General features: G+C 42.3%; 1 protein-coding gene across 11 annotated transcripts in view; it reads right to left on the reverse strand.

Annotated features, from left to right (window-relative positions):
- Positions 1-25,740, reverse strand: part of nrxn2b (neurexin 2b) — a 334,333-nt gene that overhangs the window by 192,258 nt on the left and 116,335 nt on the right. For 9 of the 11 annotated variants that reach the window (XM_089131837.1, XM_089131838.1, XM_089131831.1 and 6 more), the window contains one exon: positions 11,227-11,244. The exons of the other annotated variants lie outside the window; for them this stretch is intronic. In XM_089131837.1, the coding sequence (XP_088987963.1) occupies positions 11,227-11,244 (18 nt within the window). The remainder of the gene's footprint in view (positions 1-11,226; positions 11,245-25,740) is intronic. 11 annotated transcript variants of the gene reach the window in all.

Raw genomic sequence — 25,740 nt, forward strand, 5'->3', positions numbered from 1 at the left:
TGTACCTTGAGGGGTCCTCTTCTTGGAGAAGGTTGGAACAATTGGACTAGTATGTTCTGGGTCACCTAAGAGGGGGCTCCCGGCAACCAAACAAACTATTAGCAACTGGATCGTCCAGGCTATTACTGAGGCTTACAAGGTGCGCGGTTTGCCTTCACCTTTTACCTTGTGGGCACAGTCAACTAGAGGCATGGCTTCCTCTAGGGCCCTTCTTTCGGGAGTACCTCTTCAGGAGATCTGCGAGGCAGCCGGCTGGGCTACCCCACATACTTTCATAAAATTTTACAGTCTCCACCTTCCCAGTACACCCGGTGCACAGGTGCTCAGTCCTTGCTGAGTGCCTAAACAGTTTCACTCCAGGACAGGCCTATTCGGTGCGTGGCCTAGTGGGCACTCGTTCCCCAAAGTGTCGATTCTCGACGCAGTGTAGAGTTCCCTCGAAAGGGAACGTCTCGGGTTATGACTATAACCCTTGTTCCCTGAGAAGGGAACGAGACACTGCGTCGTTCTGCCACGCCCCCTTTAGGCCTTAGAGCGTCTTGCTTCATCGCGAGGCTAGTGTGTGTTGTGACAACGTCACTTTTATACTTCCGGGTATGCCGTCACATGTTACGTCACGACGCAACACCAATCAGGATTGGATTAGTTTCATTCATACTTCAGAGGCGCACGCTTAGGGAGCGTCCCCAAAGTGTCGATTCTCGACGCAGTGTCTCGTTCCCTTCTCAGGGAACAAGGGTTATAGTCATAACCCGAGACGTTTTTCCTGTGGTTTGTGTATAAAATGCTCCTGTGACCACTCGACTTCTCTCTCCATCACACATGTGTCTGAAGAGTGGTGATTTGACTGGAGATGTTGGTTTCGGCCGTCTTGACTCTGAGATTGGCAGTAGATCGGCGTAATCAAAGAGAGAGTACACTGAAATCACCAGCTATTGTGTCCATTCTTCACAATCACACGCTCTTGTGCTCAGCGCTTTTGTTGGACTCGTTCTTCACAGGCACTGGGATTAATGGCGGGAGTCACACTGCAGCAGAGGACAAAATGTCGGGAAAACAGAAGCAGCTTGACTCTTATTAACTGACAAACCGGAAGACGAATGAATGCGTGGAGCGTCAACAGAAGAGTCTGACACCAATCAGACAGAGCTGAGATCAGGAAACATCAATTAACCAGAGATGATACTAATGAGAACAGCTGGAATGATGACAGGCAGACAGGCAGATAGATAGATAGATAGGTAGATAGGTAGATAGATAGATAGATAGATAGATAGATAGATAGATAGATAGATAGATAGATAGATAGATAGATAGATAGATAGATAGATAGATAGATAGATAGATAGATAGATAGATAGATAGATAGATAGATAGATGGATGATAGATGATTTGCAAGGGACTATTGTGTCATGACTTTACTTGAGGGGGCACGTCCTAATTATCTCATTAACTAAACTGAAATGTATCCGTCAAATACTGGCAGCTGTGGTTCCAGCCATTGTTCCTTTGGGAACCAATTCCTCAGGAAGTGTTGTAAGTCAGTTGTAGTTTAGTTTGATGGGAAAGAGAATATTACAAAATAGACTAAGGCCTTTTAAGATGCATTATTAATAGATTTAGTATTTTCTATGTGAAAACAACAACAAAATAATCATGTGCCTTTCAGTAATGTTTATGGCGAAGCTGCTTCTGTCAATAGTTTAAATTATGACAATAATATATTGTTTAAATTGATTTCAAAGTCAAAATATTCCTTATTCCTTCTTACAGAGTCTGATTGATTTAGTTCACCCCTAAATGTTAATTAATGCAGTAATTATCCAGCATGTACTAACATGTAGATAAGGCTGCTGTTATTCATGCATGAAACCTCATGACTCCTGTCATATTTAAGGATTGCTCTTAATTAGTTAATTATTATTTCATATCTTCACTCATCTTGAGTTCATGTTGAAGTAACTATTAGTTCTGGTCTTATTCATGTACCGTTATTGTGAAGGGTTACCTAACCCCTTTTATCGTATACATGATGTTCTGCCTATACTGACCTGAGCATCATCGCAGCATCTTTCATTTCAAATCTAAAGCTGATTTTCTCTGATTCAGTCTGTTATACAATCTTCCATTTTCCTTCTACAGTATATAGATGTCTGAAAGTCTCATTTCTAGGACGGCATGAACGCCACATTAGACTTTCTCTGCCTCTCAGCCATCAATGTGACGCCCCCTCAGATCTCTCTCTCTCTCTCTCTCTCTCTCTCTCTCTCTCTGCATGTGTCTATGCTGCTGATTCTAAATCTCTCTAATCTTTCACCATCAGGGTAGTAATTCAGCTCATTATAAAGCAGGATTGATAATAAGCGTTATAAAGCAGTCTCCTCTGTTGCCCGACTCTATTAAATCCACTTTAATTCAGATCCATTCGCAGCGCTGCAGTGGAGCACTCTGGGAAATAGAGCCAGAACACACCACACCTGCCACTCAATGATGGGAAATCCCTCGACTTCCATCGCTTGTGCTGGAGATTCTGATCGGATCAGACACTTCTGATATCGGAGCGAAATGCAGATAAACACACTGTTTCGCTCATGACGTCTTTCATCATGTTTCTCAAAACTATGAGCTTGGGAACGTAATATGAACGCAAAGTCTAACGAATTGCCCCGAGGCTTGGGTTCAAGATCCAAATGGAGCTTTATTGGAACAATCCAGAATCATGATCCATTTAACGAGCAAAGGGTCAAACACACTGGCAAAAAATCACAATACGCAACAAAGCAGAAAACGCAGGAAAAAGGGTTATCCAGAATATTGCCAAAGAATAAAAAACTAAAAAACAGGACAGAGAAAAGCAGAATAACGCTCAGGAATACTGAGTAACAACATACAAGACTTAAACAACAAAACAAAGAGCTTAAAAAGACAAACATAAAAGAGTCAATCACACACAGGTGGATTTAATGAGTCCAGGCAAGGGATTATGGGAAGTGTAGTTCATGATGGCAAAGCAGAACAGGAGGCGGAATGAGCACCCTCTGGGGGTTATCCTGGGAACTCCAAGAAAAAAAAAAGTCAGAATTGTGAGATAATATAAACTCGGAATGACTTGTTTATTTCTAATTCCGTGGCGGAAACGAGCTTCCGTTCCCATTGGATGAGCCGAGAGCTTCAAGCACAGACTCTGGCAGATACAGCTTCAGCTGAACACACTGCTGTTGTTTCTCAGACACACTGGCTAGTTTGACCGTGACTCGCTCGAAGACTCCGCGGTCACTCATTAAATAAATTCAGCCCCAATCTTCAAAACGCAAAGGTCGAAGTCATTAAAATGTGCACATGTTCGTTTGTGAAATCGACGGAATGAAACAACAAACCCTGAATTCATTACAGCATAAGCCCTGGGCACCGCGCTCGCCCTTCATTTACCTGAGGCCTCGCCGCTCAGCGTGACGCATTAGCAGGGGTCGCGCAGACGTGACCCCGCCAGAACCGCTGCTTACAGACAAACACAAATAACAAGACATCTGCAGTCTGCTGTCGGCTCCCTGCCACACGAAGGACACGCCACTGTCATACAGCATTACAACAAGCAAACCGAGGGAGGATGAAACGGAAATATTACAATTCTTAATTATTCTATTCGCAAAATGATTACGGTACCTAAATAATTGGATTTAAGTAAAACAGAAGCATTTTGCATTTGCACTACAAATGCAAAGAAATCTTTTTTCTTTTCTTTTCGAATATAGCAGCACATTCTCAGTCAATCCAGCAGGATAATGGTTTTAGGAAATAAATACAATATTAAAGGGACACTCCACCCAAAAATATGTCATCATTTATTCACCCTCGAGTTGTTGCAAACCTGAGTTTCCTTCTCCTGCTGAACAAAAGGAAGATGTTTTGAAAAACTATGTTTTTTTCAACTATGTTCCAATCCTTCTTCAAAATATCTTCCTTTGTGATCAGCAGAAGAAAGAAACTCAGATTTTTTGGGGTGGAGTATCCCTTTAAAATCAAAGTCTACACTACAATCTGTGTAAAATGGAGCAGGGATTTCTATTGGTCATTTATAAACCTTGCTGTAGAAAAACGCCAAATAACGTGACAAACAGATGGTATATATTAATTTACAGACAGATAGGCAAGGCAAGTTTATTTATATAGCATCCGTGTACAACAAGAACAATAAAATGTTCTGCTATAAAAATTCATATTCTAGTTAAAGCTATTCCATTCAAAATGTAGTCTACTTTACATAATTATGTTTTGCTTTCGCCAAATGTCCCTTTGCGCCACCTGGTGGTCATTTCGCAACCGACTTTGAAATACGGCTGGTTTATTTTTGCCGCGGCACGGCGGTAAACGACATTCTGGTTGTCCACCTACTGTACGCCCTTGCGTGTATCGTCAGGAGTTCATGACAGTGTATTGCTGTATGGATATTCAGAGCACAGAACTAGTGTTTATGGGAATGTTTGATCATTCTTCTAGAAGATCATTAGTGCGGTCCGGCACTGATGTTGGACGAGAAGACTGTGTAACCTAGATCATTTAGAGGTAAAAGGTCACAGCGGTGACTGATGTTACCTCACACCATAACCCCCTCTATAACAAACAACCCCACACCATAACCCCCCCTCCACCAAAGTTTACACTCGGCACAAGAGCCAAACCCAGACCCGTCCATCGGATTGGCAGACGGAGGAGCGTGATTGGTCACTCCAGAGAACACGCCTCCACTGATCTAGGGTTGAGTTGCTGTTGTCATGGAGCTGACTGGAACACCTGAATTCAATGATCTGGAGGGGTGTCCCAATACTTTTGGCCATATAGTGTAGATAGTGAGTTGGTGGTTTGTGAAGGTCACTGTCGGCCAGTTCCTGTGGTGAAGAAGCTTCTCAAGGTCCGTCAGATCCTGCAGTGAAACTGTCGCCCCCTCGGGGTAAATGCAGCCCGACTGCAGAGAATCTAATTTATGATCTGGGCCGGTCTCTATCTCCTACAGAGAAGCTGTAAAACAGCTCCATAAAGACCCGGGGAGCGCACTGATTTATTCCCAGGCTGAGGCTTTCATGTCTGGGACACAGTCAGCCCGTAATTCCCCATCTTCCCTGGAGCTTGTTAAAGCTCGTGGAACAGCAGGCCTCGGCCTCACGCTTCCTCCAGGGCTTGTAAGATCATGACATTTTGATGCTTCCAAGAAACTGTAATTGAAACACCGTCCCGGAGTGAAGTCTGCCGTTTAGTTGACTGCACAGATGAGATGTAGCAGCACTCGTGGAACGCAATAACGCAACTGGATACAGGATGTAAAATCGCCTAGATGCACACTGCTATAATGCACATTTATAAAAACGTGTGTGAGATACTGTATCCATACTGCATACATGTTTGTGAGATGACAAGCAGCTGAATTAAACAGGGTCATGTGGAAACTATTATTAGTGAGAAGTATACAGTGCTGTAGATCTCTCTCTCTCTCTCTCTCTCTCTCTCTCTCTCTCTCTCTCTCTCTCTCTCTCTCTCTCTGGTGGAGTTCAGGGGGTTTCTAATGCACTAATGGTCTTGTTAATTTCCTGGCCGAAGGGAAACTCAGATTTCACAGCAAACTGTCTTGGTGCAACACTAATGACTGAGCAGAATGAAATCCAGAGCAAATAACTGCTAATTACAGCACACACACACACACACAGACGCACACACAATATCTTACATACACACACACACATATACACAGTCTCTCTTACACACTCACACACACTCACTTATACACTCACACACTATTTTAAACACCCACCCACAGACACATACATACACACTCTTTTACAGACTCACACAAACACCGCCCCCCCCCCCACACACACACACTTATACACTCACACACATCCACACACACAGTCTAGATCTGTGTGTAACATTTAGGCACTGTGTCTTTTGGGGATTTTTAGTGTCTTCATTACATTTATCTGACACTTTTATGCAAAGCGACTTACAATTGCTATAGATGTCAGAGGTCGCACGCCTCTGGAGCAACTAGGGGTTAAGTCAGGGACAGATTGGTGTCTCACAGTGGATTCGAACCTGGGTCGCTCACACCAAAGGCATGTGTCTTATCCAGCGTGCCATCAACACCCCTGTGGTGAACTCACTACTTGCACTATTTACACTACAGTATGGCATAGAATAGTGCACAAGTGTGTGAATTAGAACACACACACACACACACACTTCACTGCAGCTGCGTTCAGCTGCTTCTCTTCTCTCCGTGTTCGGAAACCCCTCGGCAACCGCTGCCATGGCAACATGATTAATTGGCGTCATTCCTCTCATTGGATTGGAATCGATCAACAACTCCAGGAACAAACAGGAACCACACACACACACACACACACACACACACACACACGGTCACCGCTGTGACCTTTTACCTCTTAATGATCTAGATTACACAGTCTTCTTTACTTTACAGTCTGTCTGTCCTGATAATGTCGTCCGTCTCCATCGGCGCTCAGGGAATTTCTCAGGCGGTCATGCACACGTTTAGATGGTTATTTACACACACGTGTTTCTCCAGAGCAGGAGGTCGTTCCCGGTTGGCAGAACGCGGCGCCGCTGCTGATGAAAGCGTCTGTGAATCAGTGGGACTTTAATAGCGGGAGGAAAGACACAGACAGAAAACGCCACTGGAGCTCATTATCTCCGGCAGGAACCTCGTTACACAAGCGCTCGTTTCTGCAGCGCCACTTTCAGTGGGCTAGGACGACACACAAACACACACACACACACACACACACACACACACATGCTTCCCGTATTTCACACAAATCTTGTCCATTGTGTTCCAACTGGTCTGTGTTGGCGCTCAGGAACTGAATGATTAAGGGTAAATATGCAGATCCCAGAGGAAAATTTTACTGCTCAAAGCTTGCTTTTCTATAGCTCAGGAGACAAATTTGAGATTCTCATCTAAGCCTTATTTTAATCTCTATTTTGTCTAAAATGTTTCTCATATGTTTCTCCTAAAATTCACTAGGTGAGACAGAATAACCAGAGGGAGTCATATCTGAGACTAAAATGAGATGGCTTGCTAATCTCAATTCAGTGTTTTTAATGACTCCTTTATTTCTCCTTTGAAAAAAGAAAATGAGTACTACTGGAGCTACTATGGAGCAATATCCGAGTCTCTCTCGCTCACTTTCCCTCACATGCACACAAACACACATGCACACACATGAATTACTAATTCAATCAAGACCTTTTCCTCCTACCAGACTAGATTCACCGTTCTAAACACCACAGATCATCCACTTCAGAACATCTTGATGGACCAAAGAAACAACTGACGGGAATGGTACTCTCTCTTCACTGCAGCACAGACAGAGGATCTATCTACAGCCATCAGGCTTTAAAAATCTATAGCAAATGGTAGATTAGTTCATGGAGAGAACTCTCTGATTTCTCTGTCTGAGATCACAAAGAGACACAGAAGTTGAGAAACTCTGAGCATTATATTAGAGCTTGTTGAGATCTCTTCTGAAACTTAAAAGGAGACTAAATTGAGATTTAGTGCATCTTGTTGCTCCAGAGAAAAGCCTGAGACACAGGAGAAATAAACCTTTGTCTCAGTTTGGTGTCATATGGATCTCAAAGTTGTCTAGGAGAAATAAATGAAACATTTTGGAGATCTCTTTTCAGATTTTATTTTCCTCTGTAGGGGCGGGGATATTATAATAAGATCCTCTTCATACGTCAGAAGGAGTGAAATGTGATGGGCTTATTTCAGATCATGCTCTCAGAGAAACACTCACCAGAACACAGTTACTGGGTTTCACTGTTCATGTGTTCTGGGATGATAGAAGGACCCGATTACAGCAGTTACACACGGAGAAAGACAGATTTCCATGATGTGCATTCCCTTTAATTCCAGCTCTAATGTCTGATATCTGTCTGTCTGCCCCCGTCTGTCTGTCCGTCTGTCTGTCTGTCAGAGAGGGGGGGGGGGCAAACAGATGAGAATGGAGGATTCTGGGAAGTGGGGAATGTGTGAGATGGAGAAAATGACAGGGGAAATTGCCTCTCTGCTGAAGAACACTATTCCTCCAGGGAAACGGACACAATCGCTACACACACTCTCTCACTCTCTCTCTCTCTCTCTCTCTCTCTCTCTCTCTCTCTCTCTCTCTCTCTCTCTGTCTCCCCCCATCCGTCCATCCATCCATCTATCTATCTATCTATCTATCTATCTATCTATCTATCTATCTATCTATCTATCTATCTATCTATCTATCTATCTATCTATCTATCTATCTATCTATCCATCCATCCATCCATCCATCCATCCATCCATCCATCCATCCATCCATCCATCCATCCATCCATCCATCCATCCATCCATCCATCCATCCATCCATCCATCCGTCTATCTATCCGTCTGTCTGTCTATCAAGGTGACTCCAGATTTCACGGGTGTTTAAGAGAGGAATATTCTGCCAGTGTGCGCTGCTCATCTCTCTCGATTCGACACACGTTTACAAGCTGTTAAACAGCCACAGCGAGAGCGGACACACTTAATCTGCTCTACATAGTTAGAACTTCTCACTCAGGTTTACTGGGCCAACACACACACACACACACACACACACACACACACACACACACACAGACTGACATCATCACGTAGAGATCGTGTCTGTTCCCCGAATTAGGGAATACAAAAAACTTCCAACCCCTCTAAGGTTTACATTTGTGTTGATGTTCAACAAATAAAAAACAGATTAAATACAGATGAACAAATGATAAAGCTCGAGTTGCTGAATATTCGATCCCATATTTCAAAAGCACGTACTGGAAATGAAATGATAGACTATAACCTAGTGCTGCTGTGTTTGACAGGAACCATATTTTATATTGAGAAAGTTCATAAATGATGAGATCAGGACATCTCTGTAAACGGTAGGGGTTCCCAGCGGGTATTCCTGATGTCCTGATCTCTCTGATCGTGGGAAGTCCTGCCCTGTCCTGTTCCCGTGTCTCAGCTCATTTACATGCTTTGTTTCAGAGTTTCTCCCCCCTCAATGTAAATCTCTCCCCCTAAAAATATATAAAATTTCAATGTAAAGATCCGTTAGTCAGACTCGACGATGTCTGTGTTCTCAATACAACCAAGTCTCCTGGTCTTCACTTCTGAGTTTCCTACACTTTAGAAGAAAAACTACACAACACAGAGACCCACATACACAACCTGCAGTCATCCATCAACATGATCAAGACTGCCGTACTACTAACCATCACGGACATCTCACAAAGTTCACAGCACAGCCAGCGAGGGGGCACTATAACTCTGAATGGTGTGGCCACTCACATCTCCACTCTTGGCCATACACAGAAGCTCCTCATCTTCTAGGACCGTTTTCATTTTGATTTGATCCCTGAAAAAGAGAGAGGTCTCGTAGGGCCTCACCAACCACAATATGTCAGTGTATGGGACAATGTGAATATCCACCGTGGGCTCATCAGGGCCCGGGTCACTATTCATCCCAGGGTGGTCACATGTTCCTCTCCTTCCCTCAATCCTATAGAGGAGTATTTCTGATGGAGAGTGTATGAGATCAGCGGTCCCTGCTCCATGTAATGGACGGAGTGTGTGAGGATATTACGGAGATCAGTGTAGGGGATGGTGTAGTTCTCACAGTCTTGTGTTTTTAAAGTTTGTGTAGAGACAACTTAAGACTTTTCTGTCGTGTTAGCGGCCCTTAAGTTAATAACTAATGATCGTTGCGACGGAAGTGAATCATAAAATTGTTCATAGAATTCTAAAATGTTGATAAATTGTTGAACTTACTTTTTTAAACTATATGTACATGCATGATGATTCACTGTAAAACATGGAAATATTTTAACATAACATTTAATATATTTTAATAATTGTCGTTCTAATAATGTGTGTCATATCTCTTTCTCTCTCTCTCTCTCTCTCATTTTAATTAGATTCTGTGAGGGAGGATTTCTGAAGGGAAAGTTGCTGCAACACACACACACACACACACACCGAAGGGGCTGTTCAAAGATGCTTGATTCTGAATCATATTGTGAAGTGAAGTTGAGTTCAGGACGTGTGACAGCATATAAAGACACACACACACACACACACACTTGATGGGTTCAGGACACATGATAGCAAATGAAGGACAGTTACACACAAACACACAATATCCGCAGGGATGAAAATAAACAACTGGAATACAAGTACAGTACACCTAAACTAGAATATTTAAAAATAACCAAAACTATTAATAATAATAATAATTTTAAAACAATAATTATTTCATTTGATTGATAATGAAATGCTAGTAAATCGTCAGTGATTGGACCAGATGAGCAGCTCGACATCAGAACATTAATGTGCCTCATAAACGCACAACATCTACACACTCTTTCTGACATTCCCACGCTTCACTCTAACAGATCTCTCTCACACACACACACACACACACACACACACACACACACACACACACACACACACACACACACACACACACACACACTCTTTATCTCTCAGGCTTAACGCGTTTGGTCAGGAGTGCGGCGGATAAGCCACTTTACTCGCATGGACTACATGTCCCATAATTCCTCTGGAGTGCGTCTGAATCCCACACGAGGAGGATTTGCTGAACAAGCCTCCATCTTTTCTCATGTGGATCTCCAGCAGAGCGAGAGCGAGACAGCAGATCATGTACACCACTAACAACAGCACTGTCTCCCTTCCATCAAACACACACCATACTGACGACATGAAGCAACCCCAAAACCACCAGTCCTGCACACAAAACACTCACGCCTGTGTGTGTGTGTAAAGATATTCAGTTGAACATGGTCAATCAGAGTGTGTGAAAGTCAAAAGTCTCCAGTCATTTCATTTCTCTGTCTCATATGTCTTCAGTGAACTGGAGCTGTCAACACATTCAGCTCCAACACAGTGATTGATTGAAACCAATACAGCCTCAAACACACGCTATTATGAAGAGAGAGCACATTTCACCCATGTACACACACACACACACTCTTTATATATATATATGTGTGTGTGTGTTTATCCTGCATCATCAACAGAAAGAGAGAAATAACGCTGTTTGACATGAATGTCACGCTCTCGACCTTCAGCGGTTCATGACATCTTTATAAAGATCAGCAGAAGAGAAGAATAACACAGAACTCACCGGGTTGAGCCGAGTCTCCTGCAGACAGACAGACAGAGAGAGAGAGAGAGAGAGAGAGAGAGAGAGAGAGAGGTTTAGCACTCATGTTCATCATTCGATATTAAATCACTAACCACAGCAGCTCATCTAACATCTATGGAAGCCATGGAATAAAACATACAGAAGGTTCTTAATTGGCAATGGCTTTTTGAGATATAAATACTGAGTTGTGAGATGTAAACTTGGAATCTCAAGACATAAAGTCTGTATTGAGACATAAAAAGTTTCTATTTTTCTTTTCTGTGGCAAAACAAAGCTTCCATGGAAAACATTCACTGTGTATATCAGACATTTTATCAGATCAATGAAGGAGATGAAGCAGAAATCTCACAGCTGTTCTGCATGAGGTCGGGTTTAACCCTGATGTTCTGTACAGATGCTCTTTATGCTCTAGACAAACAGATTTTTTTCTGAATTTGATGTTCTTCATCAAAACCCAAATAAAAAAAAAAAAACATCCGGACAGCGAACATGTGGAGTCAATCCGTGCTTGTAAACACAGTGACGTGTGTACCCCTAACCCTGGAGAGGAACTGGAGCTGCGTCGAAGCGTGTTGGGAACGCCTCTGCATGATTGCGTCATGAAGCACGGATGAAATCAGTCCAATGGCGTAACGGGACGTCATGTGACGTCACCTAGCAGGAAACTATAAAGGACCCTCAGGTCTCAAGGACCCCAAATTCACCTTGGTCCCCAGGGGGTTAAAGGCATACAGTCTCCTTGTGGACAGAGTTAGGGTTAGGGTACACCCCAAACTCCCCACAGACACAATCAAGCCCCGCCCACACGTGTTCCTGAAGCGTTTCACTCGATATACGACCAGCACAACTTCCATGAGGAGATCTCACACTCTCTGACCGCAGAACAACACACGTGTCACTGACCCAGAGCAACAGGAAGTGACATCATCACGTAAAGATTACACACCACACGTGTGAATGTCACTGAATAACTCAAACACAGAGCAGATGGAGAACATTAAAGACAGTAATGGTGTGTGTGTGTTTGTGTCACAAACATATCCGTTTCTTTTCTTTTTATAGACTCCTTATTCATGAGCTAACCATCTGCTCACTGTATCAGCAGCGCACACACACACACACACACACACACACACACACACACACACACACAGGTTGAAATGTTACCAATTATATACAGTCACATGGATGTAATCAAATGTTCAAAAAGTGTAATTTAAAAAACTTATTTTTAAGAAATTAAATTGTATTAATCACTGATGTTTTAAATGGATCAACAGTTACAGTAATGTAGCAATTTTATAATGTAGCATTTTGTTTTTCAAATATTTGCTGCTCTTTTGAACTTTCTATTCATCAAATAATACTGAAAATAGAGTGATTTGTGAAGGATCATGTGACACTGAAGACTGGAGTAATGATGATATATTCAGGAATAAATGACTGGAGTAATATTACACTGTTTTACTGTATTTCTGATCAAATGAATGCAGTATTGGTGAGTATTGGTGATGTTAATATGACAGGAAAGTTTTTGTTACTGTGCAAAAATACCGAAGGGAAACGAAACACACATTCTGCCCTTTAAATGAGCAACAAAAGAAGGACATGAAGAGCTGAAGAGGATCTCGATCATAAACGAGAGAAACACAGAAACGTCTCTGGGCTTTTACAGAGACGAGCTCCATCGCTCGAGGGAATCCGTCAACAGGAAGTGGATCTGAGAGGAAGTTCCCGCTCAGATCGCGAGCGACGGCACTGAAACTGATGCTCTACAGACGACACACGTCTACAGATCTAAATGTGACCCAAAGATGAACAGCTGCAATCATTTACACCGCATAATTAACAACTATTAGCTATCGCATTAATCAGGGCCAATCTAAAGAGATGAATTAATGCAGAGGAATCCATCACTGCGGAAATATATTCACTGACACGACTAACACACGTTTGCCAAATGACAGACCGGCAAAGGCACATCAGCTGATTTAAACGAATGCACTGAGATGATAATAATAAAAAATATGGCATTTGTATCTTTTGTTATTTTTAAATAAATATATCTTGATTTAAGCATTTTTACATATTATTTGTGCTGCAAAAATTCTAAATAATACATACATACATACATACATACATACACACCGAACACAGCAGAACACACAACTTTACACACCGAACACAGCAGAACACACAACTTTACACACCGAACACAGCAGAACACACAACTTTACACACCGAACACAGCAGAACACAAAACTTTACACACTGAACACAGCAGAACACACAACTTTACACACCGAACACAGCAGAACACACAACTTTACACACCGAACACAGCAGAACACACAACTTTACACACTGAACACAGCAGAACACACAACTTTACACACCGAACACAGCAGAACACACAACTTTACACACCAAACACAGCAGAACACACAACTTTACACACCGAACACAGCAGAACACACAACTTTACACACCGAACACAGCAGAACACACAACTTTACACACCGAACACAGCAGAACAAACAACTTTACACACCGAACACAGCAGAACACACAACTTTACACACCGAACACAGCAGAACAAACAACTTTACACACCGAACACAGCAGAATACACAACTTTACACACCGAACACAGCAGAACACACAACTTTACACACCGAACCCAGCAGAACACACAACTTTACACACTAAACACAGCAGAACACACAACTTTACACACCGAACACAGCAGAACACACAACTTTACACACTGAACACAGCAGAACACACAACTTTACACACCGAACACAGCAGAACACACAACTTTACACACTGAACACAGCAGAACACACAACTTTACACACCAAACACAGCAGAACACACAACTTTACACACCAAACACAGCAGAACACACAACTTTACACACCGAACACAGCAGAACACACAACTTTACACACTGAACACAGCAGAACACACAACTTTACACACCGAACACAGCAGAACACACAACTTTACACACCGAACACAGCAGAACACACAACTTTACACACCGAACACAGCAGAACACACAACTTTACACACCGAACACAGCAGAACACACAACTTTACACACCGAACACAGCAGAACACACAACTTTACACACCGAACACAGCAGAACACACAACTTTACACACTGAACACAGCAGAACACACAACTTTACACACTGAACACAGCAGAACACGCAACTTTACACACCGAACACAGCAGAACACGCAACTTTACACACCGAACACAGCAGAACACGCAACTTTACACACCGAACACAGCAGAACACGCAACTTTACACACCGAACACAGCAGAACACACAACTTTACACACCGAACACAGCAGAACACACAACTTTACACACCAAACACAGCAGAACACACAACTTTACACACCGAACACAGCAGAACACACAACTTTACACACTGAACACAGCAGAACACACAACTTTACACACCAAACACAGCAGAACACACAACTTTACACACTAAACACAGCAGAACACACAACTTTACACACTGAACACAGCAGAACACACAACTTTACACACCGAACACAGCAGAACACACAACTTTACACACCGAACACAGCAGAACACACAACTTTACACACCGAACACAGCAGAACACACAACTTTACACACCGAACACAGCAGAACACACAACTTTACACACCGAACACAGCAGAACACACAACTTTACACACCGAACACAGCAGAACAAACAACTTTACACACCGAACACAGCAGAACACACAACTTTACACACCAAACACAGCAGAACACACAACTTTACACACCAAACACAGCAGAACACACAACTTTACACACCGAACACAGCAGAACACACAACTTTACACACCGAACACAGCAGAACACACAACTTTACACACCGAACACAGCAGAACACACAACTTTACACACCAAACACAGCAGAACACACAACTTTACACACCGAACACAGCAGAACACACAACTTTACACACCGAACACAGCAGAACACACAACTTTACACACCAAACACAGCAGAACACACAACTTTACACACTGAACACAGCAGAACACACAACTTTACACACTGAACACAGCAGAACACACAACTTTACACACCAAACACAGCAGAACACACAACTTTACACACCGAACACAGCAGAACACACAACTTTACACACTGAACACAGCAGAACACACAACTTTACACACCAAACACAGCAGAACACACAACTTTACACACTGAACACAGCAGAACACACAACTTTACACACTGAACACAGCAGAACACACAACTTTACACACCGAACACAGCAGAACACACAACTTTACACACCAAACACAGCAGAACACGCAACTTTACACACCGAACACAGCAGAACACGCAACTTTACACACCGAACACAGCAGAACAAACAACTTTACACACCAAACACAGCAGAACACACAACTTTACACACCGAACACAGCAGAACACACAACTTTACACACCAAACACAGCAGAACACACAACTTTACACACTGAACACAGCAGAACACACAACTTTACACACTGAACACAGCAGAACACACAACTTTACACACCAAACACAGCAGAACACACAACTTTACACACTAAACACAGCAGAACACACAACTTTACACACTGAACACAGCAGAACACACAACTTTACACACCGAACACAGCAGAACACACAACTTTACACACCGAACACAGCAGAACACACAACTTTACACACCGAACACAGCAGAACACACAACTTTACACACCGAACACAGCAGAACAGGGCTCTTTAAAGATGCTCTAAGCGATGTAGGTGACTTCACTTCTTGTTGACGTTTAAATTATTGTTAAACAAAACGGAGGCTAGCTAGACCCTCCCTCCTGCTTTCTGCACACTATTGTGATTGGCTGGAGCATGGGTTGTTCTGTGTGTATGTTGGCGTTTGAGGCCGCTCCTCCACAGTGTATGTTCAGGGACAGCGAGCCGACGGTGAGGAGAATCTGCTGTATGTGACGAAAAACATTTTGGCCTAAAAACACGTGACTTCGCTCAGAGCTCCTTTAGCGTGTGTTTCCCATCAGCACACTTCGCCTAGTGTCGAGGTGACGATCTCATGATTCCTTCACAGCTGAAGAAACAGAGTCTGAATGTCAGCCATGCTGTGACTTTAATGAGACACAAACTCAAAGCCCATAAATAACATCAGAACATCAGACACGGGTCACAGTGAGGGAGATGCAGACTGATGACTGACGGATGATCACTGATGAGAGATGCTGTTCACACACACTATCTCTCCGCTCAGAACACACACACGTCCAGCACACACTCTCTGTCCGCTCAGAACCATCATCTGATCCAATTCATAGTCACACGTATGACTCGACTGATCTAATCAGGACACTGGAGGATCTAACCAATGAGAGGAAAGTCCAAGAGCATCTACAGCTGTTGAGCGTCACAGGCTGTTGCCGGGAGAGAGAGCCTGTTGCCTGGTAACCGTGACAGGCAGGCTGGAGGAGTGATGGCACGGATACCATCACCACGGCAACACTGGTTAAGAAAAGATGTAACAGCAGAGAGAGAGAAACATAATCCTGCCTCTGTTTCTCATGTTTATATTCACGCGATTTCTGTTTCTGAAAGAAGTTTTAATCAGAAATACAGTGAACAGTGTAATATCACTCCAGTGGGAATATACAGTAACGTGACATTTATTCCTGTCATCAAAGCTTGAACTTTCAGCATCATTACTCCAGTCTTCAGTGTCACATGACCCTTCAGAAATCGTGTGTGTGTGTGTGTGTGTGTGTGATATCACCCTGTTGGCCTGTAATGTATGACTGACCGCAGGTCCTGCTGCTTATCCTGATCCGCTCCGGGTGTTAATCCCACCTCTGGATGCAGAGAGTGTCGACGCTTAATTCCCATAATCCCCTTAACACAACAACACTCCACTCTCTTCACACACACACACACACACACTGGCTCGTGTTTCCACGGCTGTCTCAGAAGCACCTCATTACTCTCGGGGGAAGGTCTGCAACAGTGTTTGTTCTGGCGAATGGACGGCGTGTTTACACACACTGTTTTATATTTGTGGGCGAGTGTTAGAATGCGGGTAAATGTCACGCGTCTCGCTGATATTTCCTGAATCCGCCGTTTCTCTAAACCTGCGGCTTTTCATGCGAATGTGAGAAAATGCTTTTCAATTACAGATCAGAAAGCAATTTGCGTTTTAGAAAATGGAGGCGGGTGACGGTGGCGTCGTGTCTGAGCGTGACTATCTGTCAGACGCTAAACACCATCAGCTCGGAAACACACACCACTTTACACACCTGTCAGGGTCATGCAGTGTGTGTTCACAAAGTTTGTGTTGAGCTGTGATACCGAACAGAACCACACGGAGACGCCAAACCCAACCGCCCGCACTCGACTGCACAGACCACAGTACATGCGTCCGTTCGCAATTACTAAACACTATCCTGAATGTGTGTGGAAACAACATGATTGTGTGTAATGTAACGGACACACACACGCTCACTGTATGACTCTTGTACGTGACCGCAATCGTCCGTACCTTGATCAGACCTTGATTGACGGTCCGCGTGTCCCTGAAGTCTGGCTTGTATAGCGGTGTTCTGTTGTGTAGCAGAACGTTAAATTATTAATATTCTATAAACTCTCTCAGCATCTGATTGGCTGTTTTTACACCTAAACTCAGGATCAAAGCTTGTGTTGACAGAATACAACACTGTTTACCAAATGTGCCAGTTAATGTATTCAAGCAGCACATTCATTTATCATTTTGAATAAACTCCAAAGCACAATGACTAAGTGTGTATTTTATTATTTTATTTGTTTGTCAGCTCACACAACTGTCTGTCACCATGCCTTAATGAGTATTGATTATTAATAATATTATTATAATATTAATGAGAACAGTGTAAACCCTCCCCAAACTACCCATTAAAGATCTTCAGCTGAGATTTATCTTATTGTCAGTAAAATCTTCAGCCAAGACATTTCATGCGGACATGAAATGGTGTATGTATGACACGCCAATTCGTATTTCCATTTTTGGTGTGCTATCAACACGCATATTCGCGTTTATGAACGCCGTTGACTTACATTACTGTATATATAAATATATGACCTACCCCGTCCCTAACCTATCCCGTCACTGGGGTTAATAGCATTTATGAGTCTTCCCCTACCATCCTAGGGAAATAAATATCGCTCCTCAGATGTAGATTTAGATGTAGATCGGACATTTAACGGCGTGTACAGACACGCGTACACGCGGATAGCTCAAAATGCGTTTAGATAACACGCCACTTGACCTGAAAGTGTATGTTCACTCAAAAGTCATGATGTCATATGCTACTGATACGCCTCCGAGCTTTTCAAATTGCGGTCGCCTTACCGTCACAGGCTACTGAATCTACAAAATAGCCAAAAATACTATACTGTACACGTGATACGAGGCCACTTCTTCACGTCATCCTCTCAGCCAACTACTGCGGAGGGTAAAGGTACTGTCATTTCACCCTTTTTAATTTCGTTGAGGTTGTGTTCCCACATCGTTAGCTAGTTTGACTGTCAACTGTTGAATGAACGAGTGTCAAGCATGTCAAGTCGCGCTTTGTTTACTTCAAACCGGAAGACGCGCCCACTTTTGACGCAAGGCCTCATGGGGCGTAGGAAACTTGTGGATAGTGGGCCGATACAGACTCTCTAAATATTGAAATGAACATTAACAATGCTGTAGAAGATCAGTTTATTAATAGTAGCTTAGTTAAAGGTGCTCTATGCAGTTTTTAGCTGCCTCTAGTGGTGATGTTTCAGAATGCAACAAGAGCGCTCGAGCGATCTCAAGAGCGAGCATTCACTACCAGACACACGGAGTCTTTCAACGCAACGGCGAAATCATCACACAACATGCTGGAAACTAATGTAAACTCCCACTGCAGGTACAATAATAGCCTACTTTATCAGCTGGACGTTGAACTAATGCTCTGTGCTCGCACCATGATCAAAAAAATACAATAAACTGCATTTAGCCGACATCTGATGTTATAAGCCATTTCACTGACTATTCGTGTATCTTTCACAATCAGCAATGTCAACATAGGCGAATGTATAATATGATAACCTAAACGGTTAGTCAATGCGTATAAACAATATGATAGTAGTGGGATGAGTGACGTTAGTCAATAGATCTAGTAAATAAAAGAAGTTAACTCCTAAAGCACCGACTTTTTGTTTTTCTGGAACATTCTTTTGTATATCCATTTCATGTTTCATGTACTTTACCTTGCTATTTCACTAGAGGGTTTACTAATATGTTGCCAATGCTGATCCGCGTTTTCGTCCGGAGTCGTTCAGATTCACGTTTTGCCTGACGAGCTTCAGCAGATAAAACTTTTGGGTGTTCTGGACGCCCAAGGACGTTTTGGGCTGTTATCAGACTCCATGTCGTCAGCTGAAGTGCCGTTGGTCGAATGGTTGACTGGATAGAAAAGCTCGGGAGCGCGCATGCACGTTAAATCTGATGGATTTCGCAGGAAATCCGACCCGAAAAGTGGATCATTGCAATGTGTGATTACGAATCCTTCAAACACAGGGAATAATAAAAGGATACATTTTATAAAAAAAGTTAAATATAGGACCTTTAACTAATCTAAGTAAGTGTTACCGATTCACCAACTCAGAGGTCTCGTGAGTTCAGTGTTGGACAGGTCAGTTGTTTTAACTTCATTAAAGTGAAAGGTTAAAATGAGTTTGTGTATCGGACGTGTCATTAGTGGATGTCTAGCCACGGCACGCGAGTCTGATTATCTCGGCAGTTTAGGACAGAGCAAGATTTGCGTCAAAACAGAAAACATTTAATCACTGGATAGGTTTATCCGTTTATTGAAATGCGGTTTATGCCAGCTGAACAGGTGGAACGCTTTAGAGAAGATATGCAATAAGAAGATAAGACGCGTTTTTTTAGCACAATTCACACGCCGCGGTAATTCAGGAGAAAAAAAAATCCAAATGCTCCACGTTTGCACTGCGTTCTTCCCACCTTTTACTATCGTTTCAATTGATTTTGATTAATTTGCGCGATGCAAGACATTCGCTGGGCTCTCTGGACTTTTCGTCCACACGAAGCCAGACCTCCCCCTATCCGATTTTTTTTCCTCGTTTCTGAAAAAAAAAAAATAGTAAACACGGCGGCGTCTCAAAAAATCTCTGCGTACACACGAAACCACTGAAACCGACTGAAAACGATGTAGTATACATCCCGGACCAGTATGTGGCGCTGTAATTCTGCCATAGAGATACAGTAAAGACTTAGAGCATGCGCAGACGCATAGGCTACGCTGTAGAAAACGCTGTAGGCTGCTATATAGACAGTAAAATAAATACTAGGCTATACAGCAATATTAGGCACACTTGCTTCTTTTCTTTATTTCTTTTTTACTTTATTGAACAACCATAAATTGCCTGGTACATACAGGGAGTCAAAATATTCAATTATTTAGCGTTTATTTTAATAGTTTATGAATAAACGAATGTTTTCTGTGTCATTCTTGACTGAAAAGAGGAAGTTGACGAAGCTGACTCGCCACTTCACAGGATTGTGAACGCGCCTATGGAGTAACGTTAGGCTAATGCACTTCATACGGATATTAGGCTATAGAATCTGTTTCTTTTCGTTTTGAATTGTTGTTCGATGTTTTTAAACGTAGACATTTCAAGCTTTCTATATATTTCTGAGTTTTGGTTCATTTATTTGCTCCAGTTCACGAGCAATAATCAAATCAGATATTATTTTTGCTTTAAATCCCCATCCCAACAAAATACAACATCAGACAACAGACCAGCACCATAGCATACGAAAGAAAGTACAGGCCTAAAAAATAATTTAAATAAATGCATTCAAGTAAACAATAAATAAAGGAATACAAGAGGCTCAGTAGTTTTATATATTATTATTATTATTATACAAGCAGATAGCAAACTGATATTGAATCAACGTAGAAACCTGACATTGAAACAACGTTGATCCGACATTGTTTTGCTCATCGAATTAACGTTGAACCAATGTCAGACGCGTAAAATCGGAAAATCAACTAGAAATCAACGTTGTTTCAACGTTATGAAAGCAAACCAATTTTCGATTTTCATTTAGCTTTGAAGAATGCCGCGTCTGACGTTGGTTCAACGTTAATTCGATGAGCAAAATCAACGTTGTTTCGATGTCATGACAGACGTCGTTTCCACGTTAATTCAATGTCAGTTTGCTGTCTGGGGAGTGTCTGACTAGTCGACACGTGAGGTGATGACATCATCGTTTCACAAAATATAGGGATTGGCTGTACACACGAAAATGCAAGTGTGTCGTATTCAGATTCTTCCACCCTGGGACCCGTTTTCAAAAAATAGCGGTTTTCGTCTCCCAAAACACCAGATCCGTCTGGACGAAACAGCAATATACAATACGACAAAAAATTTGCAACGCGTGTCCATGTGGACGGGGCCGGAGAAGTTGAACCAACTTTGAACCAGCACCAGTTCCCAACTTTCCGTTCTTTTTTGGTGGAAACGGGGTAAATGAGAGAAACTCACGACTTCTAACATAAATTACGTTAAAGACGCAATTTCATGTGCTTCATTTATTTATTTTTGTAATTGGTGTTCAATTGTAATGCGTTAAGGATTCTGAATTAATGACATGTGTAAGTGCATATGTTGGAGTGTTTGGGGAGCATTAGTGCTCATCTACCCTGTTCATCACATCCTTCATCCCCCACAGAAACACAGTAATTAGGATTTCTCTCTCCTCGTCTCCGGCGTCTTCATGTCAGGCCGGAGGCATCGGGACACTCCGAGGAAAGCGAGCTCTCCGTTCTCCGTGCGGATGTTGCCTGAGCTTCTAATTTGAGGGCCGTTATTAATGCGCTGAAATACAGATCTAATCATTTGCTCTGCTGGTTATAACGCAGTCGCTCGGATACAGACGGCAATTTGAGCAAAGACAGAGCGTGATTGAGCTAATCAAACTCTGCAGCGATGCTGAACGATGCCTGGAGAGATGAGAGAGAGAGAGAGAGAGAGACACCTTCAGAAAAACCTTCAAGGCATAGCAACCCTATCAACCACCTAGCAACATCCCAGCAACATCCTAGCAACTGCTCAGCAACCAGCCAGAATATCCTATCAACTGCATTGCAAATTAACTTAAAAATGTAAGTTTTACCGATATATATATTAGTGCTGTCAATCAATTAAAACTATTTTTTTCTGTGATCAAACGAGGTCATGTGACCCGAGAGATGCTTCAGTAAACTCAAGCACTTCACGACAAGAGAGTGACTGAATGATCAGATCTAGTTACGATAATTACATCATTACTAGATGGATTTAACACGAACAACAGAGCCGTCAGTCTAACGGTCTCACTCTGAATAGCTAATCGACGTCATCGGTCTGTCAGATGATGTCATCGGTGTGTCAGATGATGTCATGGCACGGCCGCTCGTCCAGGCGTGTGTGCTCTCACCTCATCATTATTATGACTTCAGTCCAGGACTTCTGTCTCCAGATGCAGCCGTTTAATACTAGACACATTAGCTGGAGGATCAATGTGATGAGGAGCATCTCTTTAAGACAGTCAAGAGTAAATAAACACTGAGATGTTTTATAATTACCACGATTTCACTGATGCCAATTAAGAGATTAGCGCTCAGCCTACAGAAACACACAATGAAATATTCATGATAATAACACAACACAAATATTTCAGTCAAATACACCTCGCTTGTGCTTTGGCTCGTCCAGGCCAATGATGGAACCGTTAATGGAACGATTTATTACAACTTTAGACAAATTATGAAATAAATCACATTTTATGCATGCAGCTTTTCTGGCTCATATATTCTGATATAGTGTTAATATGGAGGGAAAAACAGCTCCGTTTTAATCAGAGACTCGCTGTTCGTGAGTACCTGCTGAACACTTTCATTCGTTACGCCGCCGCTTACGTATCTTGGAAACGGAGCGCTGAGTGAAAATGCGGATGCAAGGAATATTGTTGAGTCATTACACAAGAATGATTTTGTAAAATTAAATTTATGCTTGATGGATAATGGATGATGTTGAAGAAAAGGACTTGTTTAAGTTCCTCACATCTCTTTGGAAGAGAAAACGAAACGCTTGAAGCTGACTCTTGCCATTAGGAGGTATTGCCATTACGAACCTTCTACAAGCTTTGGAATTGGAAAAGTCATTTCAAATAATACAATTATAGCTCAGTTTACCGCAGTTGGTGGACTAGCAGACATTCCCTCATCATGCGCTGTGCAAACTCGTCATTCTCAGGTATCAATATGCAGCATTAATACACGCCGGTACGGTGGCCGAGAGGTGCAAAACAAATCACAATTATAAAAACAAAAAACAAGTCAGAAAACACAACGACAATTCAGAAAACACAACAACAAATCTGAAAACAAATTAACAAGTCAAAAAACACAACGACAAGTCAGACAAAACGGAAAAGGTAGATATATGTGGCGAATACTGATCGCTGATTGGACAAGACATCTGTCAATCAAGACATACAGAAAGTACAGCAGACTGCGCCTGCGGCAGAAGAAAGATCGATTCGCATGTGCATGTGTAAATATTAGAGCCGTCTATTTAGCCGGCTAATTTAGTGATATGGAGAACAAAACTTTTCAAATTAAAATCTTCCTACCACTATCTGGTTTGGTCAGGCAAAATTATAAAATAACTCGAGCTGGTAAAGTGGGAGAGTGTTGGAAAAACAGCTGATTTAGCTTTTGACGCGAACGACCTGAGTTCGAGTCTCCCTCGAGCGACAAATTATTGTAATTCACAATATTAACTTCTTGTTTATTGATCTGTATAAAACCACATGTAGAAAAGCAAAAGCTCATGCAGGGGCATTGCCCCTATATTTGGAATTTTTAGGGCATTATAACTGCATTCCAATAGTGTTTATGTTTGTTTTTTTGCAAAGTGAGGGACTCGATAATGTCAGCTCGCAAAAAAATATCGTAGACGATACAGCTAATATTTACACATGCACACGCGAATCGATCTTTCTTCTGCCTGTATTATCTGTATGTCTTGATTGACAGATGTCTCGTCCAATCAGCGATCAGTATTCCATTCGCCACATATATCTACCTTTTCCGTTTTGTCTGACTTGTCGTTATGTTTTCTGATTTGTTAATTTGTTTTCAGATTTGTCGTTGTGTTTTCTGATTTGTTATTTCATTTTCTGAATTGTTCTTGTGTTTTCTGACTTGTTTTTTGTTTTTATAATTGTGATTTGTTTTGCACCTCTCGGCCACCGTACGCCGGTGATTCTGAACGAATATTTCAATATTTCATAACAATGGTTACATAATGTTAAAACTAATTCTGCTATATATCTCTTTGTAAGACCCCATAGAACAGTGGCGAGGGAAAACATGTCAGGCGAAATATATCGAAGCTAAAACTTTACCGCGCTCCACCACCGTGAGTGCATTCAGCGGGCAGGAGGGGAGGTCGGCCGGACCAGCGAGGTTCGTTGAGATTAATCTATTTATTTAGTGAATTATCTTACCGTCCCGGCCCACTTTAACCCCTGGCTACGATCACGTGCACTCTTTCTTCGTGGCTGTTTCAACATGTTCATTTTCTGGTTCCTTCACTGTCGCAGTTCATCCCTTTGTCGCCATTGGCTTTTGGCTTGCTTAGTTGTGGACAGTTCATTTTGTATTTAACAATATTATTAATTCATATTTTCCTGTCATCACTGTAAAGCTGCTTTGAAACGATCTGTATTGTAAGAAGCGCCATATAAATAAAGGTGACTTGATTTGAATGGATTAGTCTCTCAAAGTTGGTTTAGGTTTTCTCAAGCAGACCCGCTCCACCAGTAACCATCTCGGCCTGGTTTCAGCCAATCAGGAGCCTCTATCTGCCCTCAGATCTCCCAGCATGCCTCTGTGATATTTACCATGAAAAGCCTCACCTGAGTGAGCGGCGGTTCAAACGCCGGCCTAATGACATTGGCTCACTCCATTACACACACACACTCACGCTCCGCCGAGCGCTGAACACCTCCGTCGTCCTGAACCGCCACACACTCTCGCTCAACGCCTTATGATTAATCCAGCGTCTGTGTTTGACGAGCCTCATTAGTAAAACACACATTTCTGTTTGAGAGAAAAGCCGTTCTAGCGGTTGTGTGAAGCGTAGCGTTGGCGGCCGACTCGCGCAGGAACGTCTCGGTCACACGTATTATAGCTGTTCCTTTAATAACAGATAAACAATAAAATAAACTGAAGTGATATTAGCAGAGGATACACACCTTCATATCTCTGATCCTTTATTCTCATTCGACGTGTTTCTCAAGCTCAGACTCATTATCACAGTAAAGGATAGGACATTATGTACTGCCATGTT

This window comes from Pimephales promelas, chromosome 1 (assembly GCF_988280905.1).
Source record: "Pimephales promelas chromosome 1, fPimPro1.hap1.1, whole genome shotgun sequence".
NCBI lineage: Eukaryota > Metazoa > Chordata > Actinopteri > Cypriniformes > Leuciscidae > Pimephales > Pimephales promelas.